Here is a 24116-nt window from a genome sequence, read left to right as displayed (position 1 = left end):
TCATTGAGGCCACAAGTGACACAGAACGATGCCAGGACTGGGCCAAGGGACAGCCCAGGGAACCTCTGTGTTGTGCAGCTCCACTCCTTACAGACTTTAAATCCACCTGCTTTCCAAAATGTGTCACTTATTTCCTTGATTCCACCAGCTCGCACGACAGAACAGTTCTCATTCCCTTCTTTACAGCTGTTCTGAACTGAATGTGAAGATTTATCCCAGATTCCCATGGCATAAACTGTCCCAGGATGCTAAAAAGGCCAGCTGGGAACAGCCATGGAAATCCTGCCCTTGAGTCAGCAGAAGATGACGGTGATTGTTCACACATTCTTTATTATAAAAACAAAAAGAACGAAACCAACATTAAATTAAATAAATTACAAACATTTCTGAGCGGATTATACATCATGCATTTACCAAGTAAGGCTTCAGAGCCAAAACACATCAACCTCACTGTTACTTAAGAGCAATAAAGGGAATTTTTTACCAGAAGTGAAAATATTTCACCAGCACGACTTTGAGCTCCCCTTATTCTCTGCCCAGGCACTTGGGAATTATGACTTTGGCCACCCTGTGCTTCCAGCAGTGCCATTTGCCTGCTGGTGTTAACATTTATTGCCAGAACTGAGCCAGAATTTGGCTGCAGAAATGTGGTTTCCTCCTGCCTGGGTCATGATTTGCTGCTGCTGTTGTTTTCTCGTGACATCCCACCCCATTTCTTGTAGGATGTTTAGGAAATACAATCTGCTTCATGCCTCTGCTCTGAGGATTCCTGCATTTGGCCCGTCAGACCCCAGGCTGGGAAATCGACCTCCTGTAATAAATCCTGAAGAGCTGGGAATTGAAACTTCCCTCTTTTAATGTGAGATGCAAAAATATTGATCAGGGCAGTTTCCTGTTGCTCTGCACCTATTTCTGTTCTGCCTTTCTTTCAAAATTAGTGCTTTTTAAAAGGAGCACTCAGGCATTACAAAAGGACATGAGAAATCACCTTCAAGGATAATTCAAGAGGCTTAATCCCTTCATTTTACCTCGTAAAACAATATATACACAGGGATTTCTGGAGAAACCACTGTTGTTTTATATTAAAACGAGTAATAAGCATCAGCTAGTGGGGTTTTCTGCCCTCCTTTGGTTTTATTACTCTCTCCTGCACCACATAATCAGAAATTGAGGTAGAGAAATGGTGACTTGGTTATTGAGATGTTACATAAAACCAAACTGGCAGGGGGCTGCTGTTGTTTGCTTTAGTGACTGTCTAGCAAGGATGGTTGAAGAAGTTCTATTTTCCTTAAAAATGAGACATCTGGGAGCTGCAGGAAAGCCTCACATTCTCTTCCCAGGAAGCCTTCAGCAATCAGCCCAATAATATCTGTGTACTTCAAAACCGTACACTAAAGCTTGCTTATATATTTGTAATATTTTTTTTTTTAGAGTATTAAAATAGAAACAGCATTTTCAAATATTTTAAAAGTCTATTTTCATGTGCTCAACCCACCAAGCAGGCAGGACAACCTGCATGTAATGAGGAAGTCTTATTTCTGAGTACAAGCCTGTCCTAGTAAGGAAAAAAAAATCATGTTATTTGAGAATTCAGCCCTGCTGAGAGAGTCCTGAGGCCTTTGGGGTGTCAGAAATAGAGCACTGGTTCGAGGCAGTGTTTTTTGGGATGCTGGGATGCAGAAGAGGAGAGGCAGAGACTGCAGAGACCCGCAGGGAAATTCGGGGTGGACATCAGAGAGCAGCAGCACTGCCACACCTCGTGGAGCTGAGCCCCAAAAAGGCTTTTCACCTTTGTATTTCACTTCCTCAGGGAAAGGGAGGGAGCAGGACGCCCAGATGATGCAATTCCAGCGTGGGCAGAAGGATGGTGGGGGACGAAGGGGTGGCTGAACGTCCCCTGAGCCGAGCTCCACTTCTGCAGTCCCTGAGATGGCATCTCCCGAGCTTCCCCAGGCTGCTCCTGATCCAGAGTCCTCTGCTCCGAGTGAAAGCAGGGAGGAGAGAGGGATCTGGCAGCTCCAGAGGGTGATGGCCTCTTTGCAGAGCCGCTGTATCCCCAGGTAGAAGCAGAGGTCTCCAGTGGGAGAGAGGAGCCAGTTCTGGAGGGTTTGCCTGCTGCTCGCTGTGCTCACAGAGCTGTCTGGCTCTCTGAGTGGAACATGCTTCCAAACATCTCCTAAAGGGCACAGAAGATGAGCGGGGTCAGGGCTGGTGGCAAGGCTCGGTGTCATTGTCACACCGACAGCCCCTGCCTGCCCTCCGTGCTTCCAGCTGGCCACGGACAGGCAAGGCCAGCCCAGCTCCTCCCAAAGCCCACACGGGGCTGCATATCTCTGCAGCATTCACAAAGCCTGTGCTGAAAATCTTCACTGATTTCCTCTTCTTTCGGGTGTGAAGCAAACCTGGTTCTCCAAGTTCCCCACAGGTGTGACTGACCCTGAGCTGCAGAACGATTGAAGGATTCCTCTGTGGGGTCACCTGCCTGCTCCTCATCCAGGTGCCTTCCAGAGCTCCTCAAGGCAGGGATTTATAATTTTATTTGCAGTTAACTTCCCGAAGCACTGCAGTTACTTTCAGACGATTTCCCATCTAAGCAATCCCAAGTGGAAATTCTGATTTCTGCCTCATCCCCATGGCTGCAGGGACCCCTGGCACTACAACTCACCTCCTCCAGGTTCTTGTACTCCGCACTGCTCTCGTCCACAGATTCATCATAGATGGAGAGCTCTGTCTGGGTCTGCCTCTGTGCAGGGAAGAGTCGAGTCCACAAATCAGCAGGGACAAAAGGGATGAAAACAATGACTAAGCCAGGCCTAAAAGGTGACACGCCCCGAGGGAAATGCCCAGGAGAAGAGGCACAGAAGGAATCCTGCTCCAGGTGTTTATCTGCTGTGACTGGGCTGGTGTTTGCCTATCGCTCTGGTTTGATAGCAGATACCTTAACTGGTCCTGGGGAGATAACTGGTGCTGCTGGTGCCAGCTCCAGCTGGCACACAATAAACCATCCCCTGTTCCCAGAGCCACACTGTGCCACCAGCCTCAGAATTCCTGCCTCAGAATTCCTCCTGTTCTCCTCCCACCAATGGGGCATTCATGGATGCCAGGGCTGTTCCAGCTGAGCTTTTCTTCATCACTGAGGGCCAAACTCTGCCTTTGCCTGTTTCAGCCAGCACCAAACTGAGGGCACAGTGCTGGAACAGCTCCTCTGGCTCCTCCAGGCTGGGACAACACTCATCTCTCAGCTGAGGGTGTGTGTAAAACACTGACACTTCTGAATTCCCATGGAAATTCCATCACAATTCCATTCCATCACAAGGTGCTCAGCCCACACATGACAACTGGAATATTAAATATTTTGCAGGATTTAGACCTTTACCCCTTGAGATGAACAAGAAGATTCATTAGGTGCAGTAGCAATTTGTTATTCTTCCACTGTGCTGATGCAACCTGGAAGCCAAACAGGAGAATCCTGTGGGCTGGGGAGCAAATTTACCTCTTCCAAGATGGGAGGGTGGACAAATTCTCTGATGCTGGCCAGTGCAAACAAAACAGCATCGTGGATGGTCAGGAAGATGTGACTTCGGTCCAGGCCTCCTTCCTCAAAGACTCCCCCTGTGCTGATGTCGTTGTACACCTGGGCTGGAGAAAGGAGAGAGCTGAACGAGGAGGAAAGCAGAGGAGGAATTCTGGAGGTGTTTGTGGCTGCTGGGGTCCTCTGAGCTAAGGCAAGGCTCAGAAGAAGCAGGTTTGCAGCAGAAATGGGTGTGGGGATCTGTTTTTCTGCATGCTGAGTGTGGAGATGTCCCAGCCTTATCACTTCCCAAATGAAAGCACTGATTTCACACCCAGAGAAAAGTGATTTTCTTTTCTTTCTTCTGTTTTCTCCTTTTATCTGTTCTGGCCTGGTCCAGCAAAGGACTGGCATCTCACAGTTTGAATAAAGAGCAGAAAAAGATCTGCTGTTTGTCAGGAGCTCAGAAATGGGGCAAGAACCCATGGAAATGTGTACTTGGGGGATTCTTACCATGCACGTTTGCCAAGAAGACTTTAATCCCAATCTTCTGGTAACTGGAACACAACTGGAAGGGATGAGATGGGAGAGAGAGGATTAAAAACACTGCTGCTCCAGCTTTGTGTTTATGCATAAAGTCTTTCATCAGGGCTGGGGCTGAAGGAGAAAATCAGGCACGCAGGAGGAGAAAAGCCACACAACTGAGGCACAAAAACACCTTCATGTGAGACAGCAGAAGCTCCCTGCTGCCCAGCAGTGTTGGCAGTACAGAACTAACCTTGCTGAGCGCTTTTGTGCCCATCAGGTCCACGAAACACACCCCGCTCATGTCCAGGATGATGGTGTGGAAGCTGATGTAGGGCGGTGCTGTCAGCACAGGGTCGGTGAAGGTGCTGCCCTGCAGGCTGCTGCTGCTGCCCAGCTCCCCGGGGCCCTGCCCCAGCCCAGCCCCCTGGGCAGGAGGGTGGAATGTGATGTAGGAGATGCTGGCACCGTTAGCAGTGGTCTGGTTGTTGTTGGTGTCTGTTGGAGAGGCGCTCTCAAAGTCCTTCTGGAGCTCTTGCAAAGACAAGGTCTGCGGCGCAGCAGAGAGGCAGAGTCAGGGCAGGGCACAGGTGAGGTCCTGGCAGGTGACTGCACCTCTACCCACTGACATGAAGTGGTTTAGTCTGGACTAACTCCAGCCTGGCTGTCCCTTGGGCTGGATTTAGGATAATTTACATGACCTGTTTATTTCCAAACTGCTCAGCATTGCAAATCAAACGGGGTGACTGAGACGGGCTTTGAAAGGACACCTTGGGGCTGAAGTGCTGACACATCCCCACAGAAAGAGGCCAGAGTTGGCTGCTTTCTGCAGATTGTTCACCGTGTTCCCATTCCAGCCTCCTCTCCAGCTCCCCTGCTCCCAGCCATTCCCAGATTTCCTGCACCTTAAGGTTTGGGGAGGAATGGAGACGTAGGTGGGAAGGAGAGGGGATGAGAGGTGGGAAATGGAATGTTTTCCTGTGGCCAGGAAAGCAGTGCAGAAAATCCCATGTCAAGAGGAGCTGTCTGATGGGGACTCGGGGTCGTACTCATGGATATGGGGACCTTTTTGGGAACTCGGGAGCTGAGTTACCTTGCTCTCCTTCAGCAGGAATTTCGGGAGCTTCGCTGGTGGTTGTGCTGTGCCCTTTGCCTGCTGTTTCACAAACTTCCTCCTGGCCAAGTACACCTTGCCAGGATCCACCCCTGTCTGTGGGAAAGAGAGATTTTTCTTTAAAAATCCCGTTCCAAGAGTCAGGAGCTGCTGTTCCTTCCCTGGAATTTCCCAGCTGTGCACTGGAGTGGGCTGATCCTGATCCAAACGTCTCCTGAAACTCAGGGAACGTGCAGGGACAGACTTGGAACAGCAGGATGCCCCTGTTTTGGCAGAGATCGGAGGAGGAAGCTGCCAGGATTAGGGCACAACCTCTAAAATGAGCTCTGCAAACAGCCCTGAGGATCAGGGAGAGGAGGATTGAGGAGCAGAGGATGGATGATGATCATTCATGATCACCCACGGCTCAATTACCCCCGTGTAGCAACACAGGAGAGAGCAAGGGCAGCTTGGGATTGGCTTCAGGCAGGGATTTGTTAAAGAATTGCTCACCTTGGCTATAATTTTCTCCCGGAATATCTCTGAGTTGGCGAAATACAGTGGCGAGCAGTAGGTGACGATTTTAATCCCATTAATTTCATGGACCTGCACCAGAGACAAGAGCTCAGAGCAAGCCTGGGCACCGGTGGCAAGGAACAGCATTTTCTCTGAGGATGTTTTATCTTCAGCTCACCTTGTTGTAGGTTTTGGGGTTCTTGTAGATGTCGGTGGAAGTCACCTGGCCCAGGGCAGAGCCGTTGCGGCTGCAGAAAAGAAGAGATCAGCATTAGGGGAAAGAAAATTCCATCCCAGGATCTGAACATTTGCTTTGTGAAAACTCTTACATTTCATCCCTGCAGAGTCTACAGGGCAAAAAAAATTTAAAAAAATTAAAGAAGGGTTTGTATTTTGAGGAGCCAGACTGGGAAATACCAATAAACGCTTTGGATGGATTAAAAGTGGCGTGACGACCTCACAGCAGGGCCTGACACCCAGACAGGGCTCGCTCCTTTTGCGAGCAGGACTTGGTGCTGGGAACTGCGTGGGGCCAAGCAAATTCCTGGAGGCTTCCCCTTGCCCTGGGATGTGCACGGCAGCGGGAATGCGGGTGCGAAATTGGCGCCTGCCATTCCTGTTTGCGCATTCCGGGCAGGACACCTGCGCTCCCCGGGGCTCCTGCCGCGCGTTCCGCGGGCCAGAGGTCGCTCCTGGAAAAATCACCTGTCCCTCCTTCTGCCCCTGGGAGATCTCCCGTGGTTCTCGAGGCCGTCAGGTACTTACAACTGGGTGTGGAAAACCACAACGAGCACGGAGAATCCCACGCCCACCGCCACGCCGTAGGGGAGGCTCAGGAAGAAAGCGGAGAGGAAACTCACGAGCCAGACCAGCTGCAGGGAGAGGAGGGGAGAGAAGAGAGTGGCTGGTGGTTTGAACCATGGCTAGAACCATGGGCTACGGGGTTGGGATGGGAAAATGGATGGGAAATGTCGGTAAATCCCGACAGGGAAAACGGACAGAAAACCGGAAAAACGGATGGAAAAGTGGATGGGAAAAAATGGATGGGGAAAAACGGATGGGGAAAAACGGATGGGGAAAAACGGATGGAAGAGCAGAAAAACGGATGGAAAAAATGGATGGGAAAACACAGATTAAAAAAAGGATGCAAAAAACAGATTGGGAAAAATGGATGGAAAAAAGGGATGGAAAAAAGGGGATGGGGGAAAAAGGGATGGGAAAAAAAAGGGATGGGAAGAAAAAAAGGGATGGGAAGAAAGAAGGGGATGGGAAGAAAAAAAGGGATGGGAAGAAAAAAAGGGATGGGAAGAAAAAAAGGGATGGGAAGAAAAAAAGGGATGGGAAGAAAGAAGGGGATGGGAAGAAAGGGATGAGAAAAAAAACGGATGGGAAAAAAAAATGGATGGGAAAATGGATGGGAAAAACCAGATGGGAAAATGGCTCTGTGCTCCTATCCCAGACTCTCCAACCCTCCCAGGCTCAACATGAGTAGGCCAAAGCCTGGATTCTGCAGCTGTTGTAATGCTGCAGTTTGCTGCATGTTTCAGAGTGAGCCATCCTTGCTGGGAAGTTTGCCAGGAGCCCCAGTTTCTTTTCAGCCATCTGAGCAGCCGAGGCATTTCTCCACGGCTGCTCGAGCGCCCGCTCCGCTTGTTCCATCCGAAAAGGATCGGCCTGGCTCATCAGGAAAGGGCTCCTGCAGATCCCACCGTCTGCTGCTCCCTGCTCCAGCCACGAGCAGCTCCTGCTGTCAGTCAGAGCAGCTCAGAAAAAAGCAGGAATCATCTCCCTGAATCCTGCCTGAGCACCTGTTAGAAACGGCCTGAACACAGGGAGGATTTGGTGGCCAAGTGTGACAGAGGAGACCAAAACCTGCCCCACTCCAGCTCAGAGTCATTTTTTGTGTTGGCACTCAAGCATCTCACTCCATGGGAAATCAGTCCTGAGTTTAAACATCCCCTGTGAAAATCAGCATCAGGTTGTTTTAATCCCGTCCTCAAGATTAATAAAAACTAACTTTGACCTTGGGTGTATGAGTAAAGGTAACTTTGTGACTTCAATATCTTAATTTATATTGATTTTGTGTATAAATGGCAGGGAAGAGCTTCCATCCATCCATCCATCCATCATCCATCCATCATCCATCCATCATCCATCCATCATCCATCATCCATCATCCATCCATCATCCATCCATCATCCATCCATCCATCCATCCATCCATCATCCATCATCCATCCATCCATCATCCATCCATCATCCATCCATCATCCATCATCCATCCATCCATCCATCCATCCATCCATCCATCATCCATCCATCCATCATCCATCCATCATCCATCCATCATCCATCATCCATCATCCATCCATCATCCATCATCCATCCATCCATCATCCATCCATCATCCATCCATCATCCATCCATCATCCATCCATCCATCCATCATCCATCCATCCATCCATCATCCATCCATCATCCATCCATCCATCCATCCATCCATCATCCATCCATCATCCATCCATCATCCATCCATCCATCATCCATCCATCATCCATCCATCCATCCATCATCCATCCATCATCCATCCATCATCCATCCATCATCCATCCATCATCCATCCATCCATCCATCCATCATCCATCCATCCATCCATCATCCATCCATCATCCATCCATCATCCATCCATCATCCATCCATCATCCATCCATCATCCATCCATCCATCATCCATCCATCCATCCATCATCCATCCATCATCCATCCATCCATCATCCATCCATCCATCATCCATCCATCATCCATCCATCCTCCATCCATCCATCCATCCATCCATCATCCATCATCCATCCATCCATCATCCATCCATCCATCCATCCATCATCCATCCATCATCCATCCATCATCCATCCATCCATCATCCATCCATCCATCCATCATCCATCCATCCATCCATCATCCATCCATCATCCATCCATCCATCATCCATCCATCCATCATCCATCCATCATCCATCCATCCTCCATCCATCCATCCTCCATCCATCCATCCATCCATCCATCATCCATCCATCCATCCATCCATCATCCATCCATCATCCATCCATCATCCATCCATCCATCATCCATCCATCCATCCATCATCCATCCATCCATCATCCATCCATCCATCCATCATCCATCCATCCATCATCCATCCATCCTCCATCCATCCATCCATCATCCATCCAGATCCTGCTCCATCCCTCCATCCATCCCTCCATTCAGGCTTCGTTAGAATTAGCTGGAATTAGCTGTCCTGAAACACAACCAGCATTCAGGTGATGAACACCAATGGTCTGACATCACCCAGGAATGGTGCTCCCCATTTTGGGACAGGACGTTGAATCTAGTTCAGATTCCAAGGAGATTAAGGTCAGGGGAATCCTGTTCACTCCATTGGCATCTGCCAGGATGTTCCTCTGGCAGCACCATCCATCTCCACTCAAGTCCAAGCTCAGGTGTCAGGCTTTTGGGGTCTCTGAAGCCTGTGGGGTCCATCTGTGCTCTGGTAAAGGGACAGCAGCTTCCCCTGCCCTCAGCTGAACTTCCAGAGCCCACAGACCTACCCTCTCACCCCACAGCAGCAGAGATGTGCCCAGATTGATAACCCAGATCTTCTCCAGCACCTGTTTGAGCAGGATTTTGGGAAAGCTCTTCCCAGCTCAGGCCAGCCCCTCTGGACTCGTGATTGCCCCGATAAGGGGGTTTGTCGGGCCCTGACAGGATATTGGCTCAGTGTCCACACACGGCACTCAGCCGTGGGAGTCCTGTTCAAACACCGTCTTTTTGTGTCAGACATTTCCAAATTCCGTTCCCACTCCCCCGCCACCCCCTGCCTGGGTTTATACATCAACCAGTGCCTGGAGTCCTTATCACGCCGAAGGGCTCTCCTCACCCTGGAGGGCCATTGTGTGAGTTTTTAAGTCATGACTCCCAGATATTGAGCAGGGCCGGTTTGGCTAGTTCTGGGCAAACAGGCTCCGCACTTGATTGGCATTTAAACACAGCAGGTAAGAGTTCAGGCCTCTCTGATATGTGCTGTGAGCAGCAGCGTGCTCAGCTGAGCAGGACAGGAGCACCATCTCCCCAGGAGAGCCAAACCCAGCACCTGCAAGGGACTCGTACCCCCAAAACCCCACAAAAGACTTTTTGGGGTTTGTCCTGCTCATCCTGCCCTGGCCAGGTGATGCGTCCCACCACCCCAGGCACTCACACAGTCCAGCTTGCTCTTCTTCCACAGGTAGAAGGGGTCAGCCAGCTGCTTGAGGGAGTTTTTCAGGTTCACGGCGATGAGGGCTCCCAGCACAGACTGTGGAGGACAGGGAATGGGGTCAGGATGTGCCACGTTTGGCAGTGGATGCTTTCCTGCAGCCTCTGCCTGCCTTGGGCCAGTCCCATCACAAAGGGGATGCTCACAAAGATCTCACTTGGACCTGAGCAGGGTCATTTGGGTGATTCTTTCACTAAAATTTAGATTTGCTCAGAGAAATTGTGGCTGCCCCATCTTTGCCCAAGGCCAGCTTGGACAGGGCTCGGAGCAACCTGGAATAGTGAAAGGTATCAGGGTGAGGTTTGAGGTGAATAGTGAAAGGCAGGGGTGAGGTTTGAGGTCCCTTCCATCCCAAACCAGCCTGGAATTGTGTGATTCTGTGATTGCAGACAACCTGGAACAGTGAAAGGTATCACTGCCCATGGCAGGAGTGAGGTTTAAGGTCCTTTCCAACCCAATCCAGCCTGGAATTGTGTGATTCTGTGACTGCAGACAGCCTGGAATACTGAAAGGTATCACTGCCCATGGCAGGAATGAGGTTTAAGGTCCTTTCCAACCCAATCCAGCCTGGAATTGTGTGATTCTGTGACTGCAGACAGGTCCCCAGGCCAAGAACAAACCGTCCCGTGCTGCCGTTCGCATCGGGGTTTTTTGGAGCGAGGCTGTGCCCGTGTTTGGATGTGGAGAGCGGGTGTTGCAATGGCTCTGCCTGCACAGATGTTTGAGTTACCTTTGGAAGAGGCTCCAGGTAGATTCCCAGGGACAGCATCGTCACCATGACCACCAGAGCCACAAAGAAACTTGCCACCTGCAAAGAGGAAAGAGAGTCACTTCTGCAAATATCAGGGCTTCCCAAACCTTGCCTGGGTGTAGCCAGGGGCACGACTGGGCACTGCAGTGTTTTATGGGAGAGGATGTTTGCCTCTGAAAACAGGCAGGGGTTTGCAGATCTCACAGATAACCCTGAACTCCCCTCGCTGCTCGGGAGCCAGAGTGGGAGTGCAGATCGACAGCTCTGCTGCTGTGCCCAGCCCAGAGAGCCAAACCAGGGACCAAAACGGGCTTGGGGAGGGAGGAAATTCTGCTGTAACAGCAGCAGCCTGAAGCACTTGTGTGTGAGACCTCTCCAGAGCTGCACAGTCAGGCTGGCAGCACGCGGCAGCTACAGCACCTTGTGCTCCAGAGGGAATGTGGAGAGGAGGAGGAGGAAGAGGAGGAGGAAGAGGAGGAGGACGAAGAGGAGGAACTAACTTGGGATTTCGCTCCTGCCCCATCCACGGCGAGGGTGACAGAGAGAGCACAGCAGATCACGTGGATTTTGAAGAAGGATCCAAAGAAGTTGCTGCAGCCCAGGGCCAGCATTTCCTGTGGAGATGTGGAGAGTGTCCATCAGAAAGGAGAGCTGCCCTTCCTGCTGACACACGGCAACAGGGCAGGGCTCTGAGTCCGGTTTGTGTGGCCAGGGCAGGCTCTGGCTTCCCTGCAGTGCATCCCAGACTCTTTCCTTCCAGTAAGGTCTGGGATAAGCTCTGGTGCAGCAGGGAAACCTGGAAGCACAATTCCACATAAACACATTGTCATCTGTTGACACACTCAGGGCAGGGCTCCATGTGGTATGTGTGGCTGCTGTTGAGAGCTGCCACTGTGCCAGGGATGACAAAAGAGGATTATTTCATGTCCTGCCTCTCACAGTATCCAGGTGACACACCAGGAATCCAGGTCTTTCTCTGCTCCCTGAGACATGCACGCACCTCACCGTGCTTCAGCGGGCTGCCAAAACACTGAGTCTGGAGCGGGAGCAAGGCAGAGAGCCCAGCCTAAAGCTCCTTTCCCTTTTCCAGCCTCTCTCCAGCCCACGGGACGGGGCTCTGCCGCCTCCTTTCGCCCCCCACATGGCACAAAGCCACGGAGCCTCCGCGGGAGCAGCACGTCCGCTTTGAGCCGAGCACGTCTGAGCTCTTCCCTTCACGCCTGAGAGCAAAGGGAGCAGCCCCTGGCTGCCCCAGCCCCAGCAATACCTGGTTGGGGTCCACGTCGTAGCCGTGCTTGGCTGCCAGGGTCCTCCCCATGGCCAGGTTGATCACGTAGCCCACGATGGCCAGCGAGAAAGCCGTGCCCACCATGTCCTTCCACTTGCTCACCAGGGGCAGCGTGGGCTCTGGGAACCTGCACTCAGAGCAAAGGTGAGGAGCTGTGACAGCGCTGCCCAGGGGCTGGGGCGGTGGGACAGGGAGCTGGAGGATTCAGGAGTGACAGAATCCGCGCCCACACTCCAGGGGATTGTGTCACAGGGAGCACTCACTCCTGGAAGGGGATTCTGGTGCAGCAGGGAAGAGTGAGGTGTTTTCCAGGCTGCAGGAGGAGGAGGAGGAAGGAAAACCGTCTGGAAGGTGAATCAGACCTGCACAAGCACTTACCCCATGCTGATCTTCCCCACTATTGGCATCCCGTACTTGTCGGGCATGTTGAAGCTGCCGGAGACCGCGGTGGCAACGATCACCTGAAGGGACAGGGAATAAAGAGCAGGAAGAGCTGAGCTGGCCTGGAGCATTAACCCTGCTGAGCTGAGAGAGTATAACCAGCACCGAGTTTGGGCTGGGGAAGGCCAGAACAGTCCCAGAACAACAGGGGTTGTGTTCTTCACCCTCAGCATCACCAGGCTGCAGCGCAGGGATGAGCACGGGCATGGCCCAGGTTCTGACCCCAAACCACGCGCCACATTCACCATGCAGATGCTCTGTGTGGTGTCCTGGGGTGAGGGGAGGGTCCAGGGACAACCCAGGTGTCACTTACGATGATGATCTCCATCGGGATGGGCATCCGGATCTTCTTCATGTACTTGAGGTTGAGCTCCTTGACAACGATCAGGAGCACAGCACTGGCCAAGGCGTAGACCAGGGAGGCCAGGTTGGTTTGGGGCAGACCTTTACAGATGTCAATGAATGTCTGGAGGGGAGAGAAGAGGGGAAGGGGTCACAGGAAGCCTGGACAGCAGGGACAGAATAACGGACAGTACTTGCTACCACAATCAACACTCTGTGAGCAGAGCTAAAAACCCTCTGCTGAGGGATCAGCCCCCAGCCCTGGGCCTGTGCTGCTGATTTGATGCAATTCTGGCTGCATCAGCACAGGATGCATCCACAGAAGATGCAGGAAATCCCAGGAATGGCCAAACCTGCTCAGAGGAAACGTTCCTGTTGCTACCAGCTCTGCAAGACTCTTGCTGTAAAGCACCACAGCTCATATCCCCCACCAGATCCCACTCCCATCTCACGATTCCTCATTAAAACCACGCGGACAGGGCTCAGATAACGCTGGGCAGGGAGCACAGCAGCAGCCTGGCTGTGCTGGGGCAGGGATTCCCCTTCCCTCCACCCTTTCCTGGTCTCCTGGGCCCCGTTTCCCCGGCAGGGTGGCGGTGCTGGGGGGGAAGGTCGCTGTGCAGAGCCCCCACTTACGTAGACGATAGCTAAGGGCCCGGTGTAAGACGGGACCGTCAAGCCGAAGACGTACTTGAGCACGGAGATGAGGATCTGCAGCCCCGCCGCCGTCATGAAGCCCCTGATGAAGGACTCGGACAGGTAGATGGCCACGAAGCCGAACTGCAGGAAGCCCAGGCACAGCTAGGGTGGCACAGAGGAGTGGTGGTCAGAGCAGTGCCAGCCCCGAGGGGGCTCTCCCATGGCTCTCCCACCCATGGCAGGGGTGTCCCGCAGCAGGGATGGGGACAGGAGGGCTGAGGGTGCCATTCCTGGATTGCCCACATGGAGAATTCCACCCCAAGACTAAAAAAATCTCTATTTTGAGGCATCATCCACCCAGAAGCGAGGCCTCTTCGAGCACCTGCCAGCAACACCTGTGCTCCAGGGAGAGCTTGGCTCTCACGTGGCTCAGGGACACAGCAGAGCCCTCACCTGTATGACGGCTGTCAGGCAGGCCAGGGTGGCTGAGATCTCCAGCCTGGCCGCCTCCAGGGCCCTGGTGTTGACACTGGTCTCGTTGGTGGTGTGGTTGAAGTACTGGAAGTCCGACTCCGGGGCCAGCTCGTTGCAGACGTTGCCAACAATGATGCTGATGACAGCAAAAGTCCCTGCGGGCAGCACAGGGAGGTCAGGAGCTCCCTCTGGGGAGAGCCCTGGCCTGGACGGCTCCTGGGCTGTGCAGAACGAGTCCCTCAGCCCGTCCCCAGCCCCACAGGGACATTGGGGTGACATCCTGCAGAATCAGCGATCCCACAAAGAGCCAACGTCCCATTCTGGGACACACCAGCATTCCCAGCCAGCATTTCACTGCCCTGTGCAGACAATTCCTCACCTGGCACCATCTGATGGATGCCCCCAAGGAAGAAGTAGGGGAGCAGGGGGAAGAAGGAGGAGTAGAGCCCGTTGACAGGAGGCAGATTGGCCAGGAGGGCGAAGGCCATCCCTGCAAAACACGAGGGACACGGGCAGGGAATTCCAGAGACCGCCAGGCTGGAGGCAGAGCTTGGGGTGATCAGGAAAACACAAAACCCGTCCCAGCTGGGCATCAGCATCACCTGCAGCGCTTCAGCCCAGCTGGCGAGGTGTTATTCGCTCTTGGACACCCCGAGAGTGCCGCTGCTCACCTTGTGGCACTTGGATTGTCCCCGCGCTGAGCCCGCCGAGCACATCGGGCAGGATGTAATCCTTGATTTTGTACTTGGGAAGCCAGGCCAGTATTGGGAACAGGCAGAAGAGGGTGAGCTTGAACCTGGAGGCTGAACATCTGGAAGAGATATAAAAAATAAAAGCAAAGAAGCAAATGAAACAAGGAAGGATCTTCCCGGGAATGTCTCAACCTTTCTCCCTCGCCAGATTCAGAGCCCTCTCTTTCCTCTTATTTCCTATTATTGCCTTCCTTTTTCTGAGGAATGGAGATAGATTTCCAGGAAAGTGATCAGCAGGGTTATTAACCTTTATTTGCATAATTATAAACCTTTCATTAAGGTGGTGTTGGTTTCAGTCAGAAAGCTGAGAAAAAGAAATCCCAGCTGGAAAGCTTAAAAAAAATAATCTGCACATCCCTACATCACCAACTGTGCTTTTTCCACTATTAAAAAAAAGAAACCTTGGAAAACAGGATCCCAAATCCCAGCTGCACTCAGTGCAAACTGTTCTGCTGAGGAAAGAGTCACCAATTTCATTTTCTTCATCCCAATTTGCATTTCTCCCATGCCTTTCATCCATCAACCCCCCGAAGATCTGGTTCCCCAGGATAAAAATGGGATCTGTATTCCCAGAACTCAATTATAACCCCCCAATTCCCTGGTTTATGTCTAAACCTGGTTTAAACTAAACCTGGTTTATGTCCTACAGCGTTCCCTGGTACCTGAAAAGGTTTCTCAGTTTCTCCCCGACGGGATAAGTTCTGGTTTTCTTCTCAAACTCCTCGTCGAAGAGGCTGACGGAGTAGGCAGGACGCTCGATGGCATAGCGAGGCCTGGCCTGGCTCATCTCTGGATCATTTGGATTTTTCCCAAAATAAATAATAATAAAAAAAAAATTAAAAAAAAAATAATAGAAACAGCAAAGCCAAGAATGTGGCTGGAGTTGGCCCCACCTGCGGTATAACAGAGCGGACACCTCCAGCGTCTGGAGCCCTCCCCGAGCTTCTCCACCCTAAATAGTTTCCCCGTGGCGGAGAGGCAGGTCCTGGGAGTGGCTTCTCCCAGCTCCAGGGGCTGCTGCAGCTCCCCGGGAGCTTTCCCAGCTCTTCCGAGGTGATGCTGCTAATGAGCGATGCTAATAAGCGATGCTAATGAGCGGTGCGAAGGGGCCCGGATTGCCTGGCAGGCGGGCAGGGGGGTTAATCCCGGCTCCGGGAGTGCCTTTTAGCCTCGGGCGAGGCACTTGACCTTTCCCATGCCCCGGTTTCACCGTCCGTGGGGCTGGCAAGGCTCTGCCAGGCTGGGAAAGGTGGTTGATACTGGGATGAAGGGCTGGATCCCATGGCAGCTGCTCCTGCCGCAATTCCCAGCCTGTTCAGCATCCCACAGCATTCCCAGCCTGTCCAGCATCCACAGCATTCCCAGCCTGTCCAGCATCCACAGCATTCCCAGCCTGTCCAGCATCCCACAGCATTCCCAGCCTGTCCAGCATCCCACAGCATTCCCAGCCTGTCCAGCATCCCACAGCATTCCCAGCCTGTCCAGCATCCCACAGCATTCCCAGCCTGTCCAGCATCCACAGCATTCCCAGCCTGTCCAGCATCCACAGCATTCCCAGCCTGTCCAGCATCCCTCAGCATTCCCAGCCTGTCCAGCATCCCTCAGCATTCCCAGCCTGTCCAGCATCCCTCAGCATTCCCAGCCTGTCCAGCATCCCTCAGCATTCCCAGCCTGTCCAGCATCCACAGCATTCCCAATCCTCGCTGGCCGCGGGTGAGAGCCCGGTTCCTCTAGGAAGTGATGCTCGGGGAGATAACTGTTGCTAACTCACGGCAGTGATGAAGATGCCAAAACATCCCGGCAGACCAGTCCTGCCCGGTATCTGGGTCTCACCAGAGGGATGATGAGCTCCCTTTTTTTACCGTGCCCAGAGATGCCTGGGGAGAGGGGAGAATCACCCCGAACTGGCCGGGCTGGGAGGGGAGGGAGGAAGTGGTCAGATATAAAACGAGGATCTCGGTAATTATTTGTGTTTTGGCGTGTATCTAAGTGGGTCATTGCCCAACACAGGAGGAGAAGAGGGGGTGGAAAAAGACGGTGATTCAGGCAGGAGAATGTATCCAGAAACAACATTCAGGTTGCTGAGAGCTTACGGAGTGATCTGAACGTGCCAGAACCTCCCCTCCCCTCTCCGGGCGCTGCTGAAAGTCAGGGCACACCTTGACATCGAGTCTGGGACGAGCAAAATGTCCTTCCACAGGGCTGGAGAGAGCCCTGGCTGACACCTTGGGGTGGAGGAGAGCAGGAGATTGTAGCAGAGCAGGGCAGGAAGGAAAGGATGATGCAGGGAGCCGAAACTTTGGGGAGAATTTAGGTCAGCAGAATCATTATGCAAATAGCAGCTAATGGGTCGAGAAAGGGAGGTCATCAACCCCACTCCTTTAGAGATCACAGGGGCCATCTGGAGCACTCTGCTGTAAAACTGCCCCGGCCCTGGGCTGTTTGTGATTCCAGCTCTGATCTGCACACTCGGGGCTCGGGAGGGACCCCAGCCCACGGCTTTGGAGCAGAGAGGAGACCCATCCCTCTTCCTGCAGTGCCAGGTGCCTGACCCAGTGCCCAGGGCATCCCTGCTGCTCCTTTTCCCCTGGAGATTCCCCTCCGAGAGCAAGGACGAGATTTGCCTTCGGATCACGGAACTGATCCGTGTCCTGGGCTCTTCCCTGATGGTTTTCCCACATTTCCCGTGTTCCCGAGGCTGTCCCCAGCCTTTCTCCCAGCCCCACAGCTCTGCTTGGAATTTCCAGTTCTCCCTGGTGAGTATTTTGTAGGTCCAGACTCAGCAACAGCTTCTGAGAGCTGATGAACCCACCCGAGTTCCTGGTGGTCTCTCTGATCTCCATCCTTCTGCCACCAATTAAATCCCAGCTCTTTAATGAATTTTCCCAGCTGAGAGAAAGTGCTGGCGATCAGGAAAAAATAATAAACAGAGCAGGTATAGAGGAGAAAATATCCCCACGATTAAATTCCGTCTTAAACAAACAGGCTTGTGATGTCAGCGTCTCGGACAGAGTCAAGTTCTTGACTTGGCTTATCACGGCCTTGCCCTAGATCAAACAGCAGCTTAAACCTCTGAGATTTGGGAATTAAAGAGCACGAGGAGCTGCATGGCTGCTCCTTGAACAAAAGGCAAAGCCAGCTGGCCCGGTGCTGGTGGGGTGAGCCCACGGCAAGCTGCAGAGCTGGTTTAAACCCTGCAGCTGGGGCAGGAGCCCGGAGCAATTCCCGAGTGAGGAGGGGAGAGCAGAGTGCCAGCCAGCTGCTGCATTGCTGGGACCAGGTTCTTCAACATCTCTCTTCCAGTGTGAGCATGGAAATAAGGGACAGGATCTGGGAGAGGAGCTCCAGGTGCTCACAGGTTTTCAGGCAGCCCATTCCTGCAGTGGGTGATGCTCTGAAATGTTCAATTTGACCTCGCTGAGTACACAAATGGGATGTGATACTCGGAGCACCTGAGAGCAGAACTGCCCTGCTCCAGCAAGGTGATGTGGGTGACCAGTGTTGTCCCAGCAGGTCACGAGTGTCCCCTCAGCCCAGACCTGGCTGATCCCAGCCCTGCCAGTCCCAAACCAGGCTGTGCACGCCAGGCACGGACCTTTTCTCCCAGAGTTCGTCCTGCAAACAGCCTCACTGAGCTCTTATCTGCTGTCCCCGTGCTGGTGATAGCTGTGCTTGGGAAGAGGAAAGTCACATTGAGGTTCCTGGCTGCGGTTGATAGGAGCCACTGGCACAAAGCCACTTTCCTGCGCTGACATAGGCACAGAACAGGAGCTCCAGTCCAAGGAATGAGTCAAAATTTGGTGAGAGAGCCATCTGATCCCTGCCTTAGGCATGATACACGGCCCCAGACTGATCCCAAACTGGATTCAAGGAATGAATGTCCCATTCGACCAGCTGCTTCTTAATTTTAGGGATTAAAAATCAGTGCTCTTGAGTGAAATAACGCTTCCACCTTTGCCTGCCCCTCTCCATCCCCATTCCTCTTGTGCAAGGCACACCCAGCCCTGTGTGCTGTTTGCTTCAGCACTGGGTTCAGAGGTCCAACCTCTTCCCAATCCCGTGTGAATCTCCATCCAAAACACCCCCTCCCGGCCCCATTGCCCAAGAAAGGGCCATAAAAGCAGCTCCCCCCAATCCCCCGGACCAGGAGAACACAGGCACAGGTGCAAGGGTTTGGTTGCAACACCAGGACAAGGTCTTGACTCCCGTGGCCCTGGACCGGAGCCTTCAGCGCCGCGTCGGCCCGGCTGCGGCTGCAGGTGCCACAGCAGCCCTGGGGCAACGCGGTGAAAGGGCCCAGCTCCTGCAAGGTCAGCAGGGGAAGCCACCAGGTCCTCCCTGAGACCTGCGTGGCACGGGCGCAGGCCTCGTGGTGCCAGGTGTGGCGGTGCCAGGTGTGGAAGTACAAGATGTGGTGGTGCCAGGTGTGGCGGTGCCAGATGTGGCAGTGTCAGGTGTGGAGGTGCCAGATATGGCAGTGCCAGCTGTGGAGGTTCCAGGCGTGGCGGTGCCAGGTGTGACAGTGCCAGATATGGCAGTGCCAGATATGGCCGTGCCAGGTGTGGCCGTGCCAGGTGTGAAGGTTCCAGGTGTGGCCGTGCCAGGTGTGGCCGTGCCAGGTGTGGCCGTGCCAGGTGTGGCCGTGCCAGGTGTGGCAGTGCCAGGTGTGGCAGTGCCAGGTGTGGCAGTGCCAGGTGTGAAGGTGCCAGCTGTGAAGGTGCCAGGTGTGGCCATGCCAGGTGTGGCAGTGCCATCTGTGGAGATTCCAGGTGTGAAGGTGCCAGGTGTGAAGGTGCCAGGTGTGAAGGTGCCAGGTGTGGCGGTGCCAGGTGTGGCCGTGCCAGATGTGGCAGTGCCAGGTGTGGCAGTGCCAGGTGTGGCAGTGCCAGGTGTGGCAGTGCCAGCTGTGAAGGTGCCAGCTGTGAAGGTGCCAGCTGTGGAGATTCCAGGTGTGAAGGTGCCAGGTGTGAAGGTGCCAGATATGGCGGTGCCAGGTGTGGCCGTGCCAGGTGTGGCCGTGCCAGATGTGGAGGTTCCAGGTGTGACAGTGCCAGATATGGCAGTGCCAGGTGTGGCTGTGCCAGGCTCCACTGCACCAGGTGCTCCCCCGGACTGAACTGTCCCTCACCCTCCTGCCGCACACCGCGGTGCCCAGGCAGGAGGAGAGGGAGGTTCCTGCTGTGGCTCACTCAGCTCAGGTATTTCAGGAGACGTTGGATAATTCACCTCTGCCATCGGGCACCGGCGGATTCGCCCCCGCCCTCCCCGGTCACTCCCTGCAACCTCTTGGCACTGGGAACGTGCCAGGACCGAGTCCAGCTGATGGACAACACCAGGAACTCACCACCAAGGGACCCCAGGGGCTTCAGCTGGGCCATTTGGGCACAAATTCTTTTCCACACTTCAGATTTGGTTGATTTAGTTTTGTTTTACCTTTGGCTCTGGATGGCCACAGCCTTCACCTACAAATGAACTGATTCAGGAAGAAAAGCTGGTGGTGATAAAGACACATCTACAGTCCCACATTCCGGGTATTTTGGGGGGAAAAAAATCATTCCCAGTAATCTGGGGAGGGGGAAGAAGCAGGGGCAGGGGAGCAGGGGTCGTATTCAGGGGGCTGATGCCGTGCTCTGGTCACACACATTCGCCCCTGGGCTTTAACCTTTTCTTAACCTTTACCCATCAGAAATAGAAGAGGAAGACACCAGAAGAGCATATGAATCAGTAATGAAAAATATCCACGCCTCAGAAAAGGCAAAATGCCAGAATCCATAAATTCAGTCAGAACTTTGCTGTTCCAGTCTGTTTTCCACAAGGAACCACCATGATGGCTGGTGGAATAAAAGCCAGAGGGAGAAGGGGGTGAGAGGAGGTGCTAGCGGGCTCTGATGGATCTTGGGCAGGCATGGAATGGATCCCGTGCCACAGGGACCGGGAGGAGACATCTCTGCTTCCCTCCAGCTCCCACCTCCCACCCCCCTGCCCTGAGCTGCCCCTCATCCCCCGGGAGCTGCCGTCCCATTCCCCCATTCCCCCAGAACAGCAGGCACTAAATCAATGTTTTCTTTCTGTTCTGATCCCATATCTGGGGTGTTAAATAGGTGATTTCCATAAGGCAGATGGCCCTGTTCTCGTTGTGAGTGACCCAGCCCAGCGCAGGCAGCGGGCAGAGCTCTTGTGCTGCGGGAGCTGGGCCGGTGCCAATGTTTGATGTACCACTTCACACGAGTTTCTAACCAAACTAGCTCTGTGACTGGTAACCAGAATAATAAAATCTGCATCTGCCAGCTACTGAGGGTGAAGCCAAAGTGTTTGGCTCACAGGGTGTTTATTAAGTGAAATGTTTTGATTCAGCAGCTCGGCTCCTGCGCTTTGCTGTGGGCACGGGGAATCTGCCCTGCACAAAGCCCAGGCTGGGCCCACTTTTCCTGGGGTTTGTTTGATTTACCCACTTGTTCCCAACCCCACCCCAACCCTCCACTGCTGCTGGAGCCGCATCAGCGCCGCAGCTCCGCGAGGAAGGGCTTGGCTGGGGCGAGGCATTGGGCACATGGCCCGAGGTGCTGTGCTTTGGGATGGCCATAAACCCCATTTGCTCCTCCAAAAGCTTCCCTGCCCTGCTGTCCTCCTGGGCTGAGTGTGCCAGAGCAGTGCCTGACCCCAACAGCATCTCAGCCCAGTCCCTGAAGTGCTGTCTCCATCCCCTTCCCCTGGAAAAGGCAGCTGAGATGGGCGGGAGTGAACTGGAAAGGACATTTAAAGGAAGGAGAAGTGAGATTTTGTTGTCCCTCAGCGCCACAGTCTCTGCTCTCCACGTGTCTCTGACACAGACCTTTCAAAGAGCAGGTGGGCAGCGCAAATCCAGAGGAATTAAAAAGTTTGCAGCGTTCCTGCAGCGCCTGGCAGCTCTGATCAGGGATGCCTGCTGAAATCTCACTCCTCCACATGCTCCCGCCCCGGTGGATCCACTCTCAGAGAAGGAAAAACACCTCTGGGGTCACCCCGTCCATCCTGTCCCGGAGGTGGAGGATGGGACGGCATTTCTGCACAGGGAATCTCTGACCCGGGGCAGAAACACTGCGTGACCAGGACAAATGTCACCACAGGGACTTATCTCTGAGGGAAAGAAGGACAGGTCCCCAGCTCCAGCTTTCAGCCTGCTTACAAATAAGGTGTGGACAAATTTTATCAGGGCAGAGCAGAAAGCATCCCAGCTGCTGGAGCTGAGGTTTTCCACCACGGAGCAAGACTGAGGGGATATTTCCTCTTGTTTATATATGAGGCAGCCTGCTCATACTGGACCCAAACATCCCTTGAAACGGCACTGGGAGGAGCTGGAGACCCTGCACCCGGTGGGACAGGTCTCAGTCTGGGGTCACTCCTCATTCCCAGCTTTAAAATTCCCTCCTAACCTGCCTGCTAGCACCAGAATGCCAAATCCCCGTTCCTGAGTTGGATTCCTGTGCTTCCCAGGCTCTGGGCTCCACATCACTTCCCTCTATCCCGGGATGTGCAACACCCGATTTGGGCTGCAACATCCTCAGGGCAGCGACACTTTCCACAGTCCCAGGCACAGAAAGTTCTGGTCAAAACAAGGCTCTGGAAACCGAGTGTTTCCCATCAGTGGTGCCTGTCCTGTATCAGGCAAATCCCTCCACACGTCTTAGCAGGAACCAGGCGGGATAAGATGGCAGGATTTATTCTAGCAATAATTAATTCGCATATTTGGCTCTTCCAGCCTCTCTCTTCATAATAAATCAAGCTGCTGGGTCGTTGGTGTTGCTAATTCCTGAGTAAATCTGCCGCCGTAAATCCCCTTGGTGGAAGGAGGGAGGAAAAAGAGAAAGGGGGGAGAAGGGAGAAAAAAATTAAAATTAAAAAAAAAAAAGAAAAAAAAAGAAGAAAAATAAAGAAAAAAAAAGGAAAAAAAAGGGCAAAAAAAAAGGAAAAAAGGGGAAAAAAAGGAGGAAAAAAGGGAAAAAAAGAAAAAATAAAGGGAAAAAAATGGAAAAAAAGAAAAAAGAAATAGCAGTTCTCCAAATACTGCGCCTCACACCCAGTGACTGTGCAAGCGGAGTGTAAATCCCCCACGCCCACCCAGACAAAGAGGCCGATTGTTGGAGTTACCTGCGCCTCGGGAGAGGGGCCGATGGTGCGAGGGGGGCGCAGATGTGGCAGGAGGAGCTGCCCAGGAGCTGCTGCCCACGAGGTGTGCAGAGGTCTGCGCTGAAAGCAGCCAGTGAGTCATTTATAAATCACCTCAGTCAAGGGGACCGAGGGCTGTGCTCGGCGCCTGATTGGCTTGGGGAGGTAATTGCGAGCAGGTACACCCGGGCTAAGCCCAGGAGATAGCCAGGGGAGATAAAGGGAGATCTGAAGAGGGAGAAGAGCTTTTTTTTGGATGTCCCCCCTCACCCCGCTCCGGCCTGGGCCGTTTGATCCCCTCGGCGGGTCCCTCGGTGCTCAGGGTGACAATAACCCACATTCACCTCCCTCCCCTGCCGCGGCCCGGGGGTGCAGAAGATGCTTTTGTTGGCCTCGGTGGGCAGCGGCCGCCCGGCCTTTGAGCTCCGGCCGACTCTCCGCCCCCGGGGTGGACAATGGGGGGCTTTGTGGCCGCGCCCGACCCCGCCGAGCCGGCCTGCGAGAAGGGATTGGCAGCGGAAAGCGGAGTGTCTCTCGTTTCCAGCTTCAAAGGGATGAGAGGAGCGGGGAAGAGAGGGGAAGCCCCGCTGTGCGCCCACCGGAGCGGGCTGGGCTGGGCGGGGATGCGGTGGGAGCTCCCGCGGTGCGGGGATGTGCGGGAGGCTCGGGATGGGCTCTCGGGCTCTATCTGCCATCGCAGCCACGGGCCCCGGGCAGGAGCCACACCTGGCCACCAGCAGAGGGTTTGACAGGTTCTTCTGCCGCCCCTGGCAGGGGACAGCGATGAGCCGGGAGGGGCCGGCCGGGAGCTGCGGCTTGGGAGCCACCCCTCAGGTGCTGCTCGATGTCCCGGCCAGGGAGCTGCCAGGGGTTGGGGACAGGCAGCGTCTGAAACTGGAAAAGCTCCTGTGACAGCTCAGGGAGAGCTCAGAGTAGGGGATGAGGCTCATCCCGTGCTGCCATCGTGTCCAACCCATGGAAGCTCCACTGTGCCGAGCTGGGGCCAGGATCCTGATCTCTCCAAGATCCTGGATTCCTCTCCAGGCTCCTGGACTCCTCTCCAGGATCCTGACCTCCTCTTGTGTCCAGGCTCCTGGACTCCTCTCCTCTCCAGGCTCCTGGACTCCTCTCTTTTTTGTCCAGGATCCTGATCTCCCCAGGCTCCTGATCTCCTCTCTTTCTTCTCCAGGATCCCGAACTCCTCTCCAGGCTCCTGAACTCTGCAGGCTCCTGGACTCCTCTCCAGGCCCCTGGACTCCTCTCCAGGCTCCTGGACTCCTCTCCAGGCTCCTGGACTCCTCTCCTCCCAGAGAGATTTGAGAGTGCAGGA

General features: G+C 53.8%; 1 protein-coding gene across 2 annotated transcripts; it reads right to left on the bottom strand.

The window, feature by feature from the left end:
- Positions 1–396: 396 nt before the first annotated feature.
- On the bottom strand, positions 397–22850 carry SLC26A9 (solute carrier family 26 member 9). Of its 2 annotated transcripts, none has more exons than XM_005529323.2 (21): positions 22769–22850; positions 15304–15430; positions 14561–14700; positions 14269–14379; positions 13869–14044; positions 13413–13577; positions 12748–12900; positions 12372–12454; positions 11973–12120; positions 11206–11319; positions 10685–10762; positions 9898–9993; positions 6411–6517; positions 5824–5893; positions 5643–5735; positions 5130–5246; positions 4290–4586; positions 4025–4079; positions 3494–3639; positions 2666–2743; positions 397–2176 (listed from the first exon to the last, which is right to left on the bottom strand). In XM_005529323.2, exons 2-21 carry the CDS (start codon positions 15426–15428, stop codon positions 2129–2131), a joined length of 2400 nt encoding a protein of 799 aa, XP_005529380.1. In that variant the 5' UTR covers positions 15429–15430; positions 22769–22850; the 3' UTR covers positions 397–2128. The 2 variants fall into 2 exon arrangements, with proteins under 2 accessions (XP_005529380.1, XP_087923220.1); XM_088067094.1 differs by having other exon boundaries at positions 13468–13577; positions 22769–22779.
- Positions 22851–24116: the final 1266 nt, after the last annotated feature.

Source organism: Pseudopodoces humilis, chromosome 26 (genome assembly GCF_049639895.1).
Source record: "Pseudopodoces humilis isolate 2021_Gansu_Grassland_sample_001 chromosome 26, ASM4963989v1, whole genome shotgun sequence".
Lineage (NCBI taxonomy): Eukaryota > Metazoa > Chordata > Aves > Passeriformes > Paridae > Pseudopodoces > Pseudopodoces humilis.
Note: the sequence above shows the minus strand (reverse complement) of the source record. Positions and strands in the feature narration are given on the sequence as shown.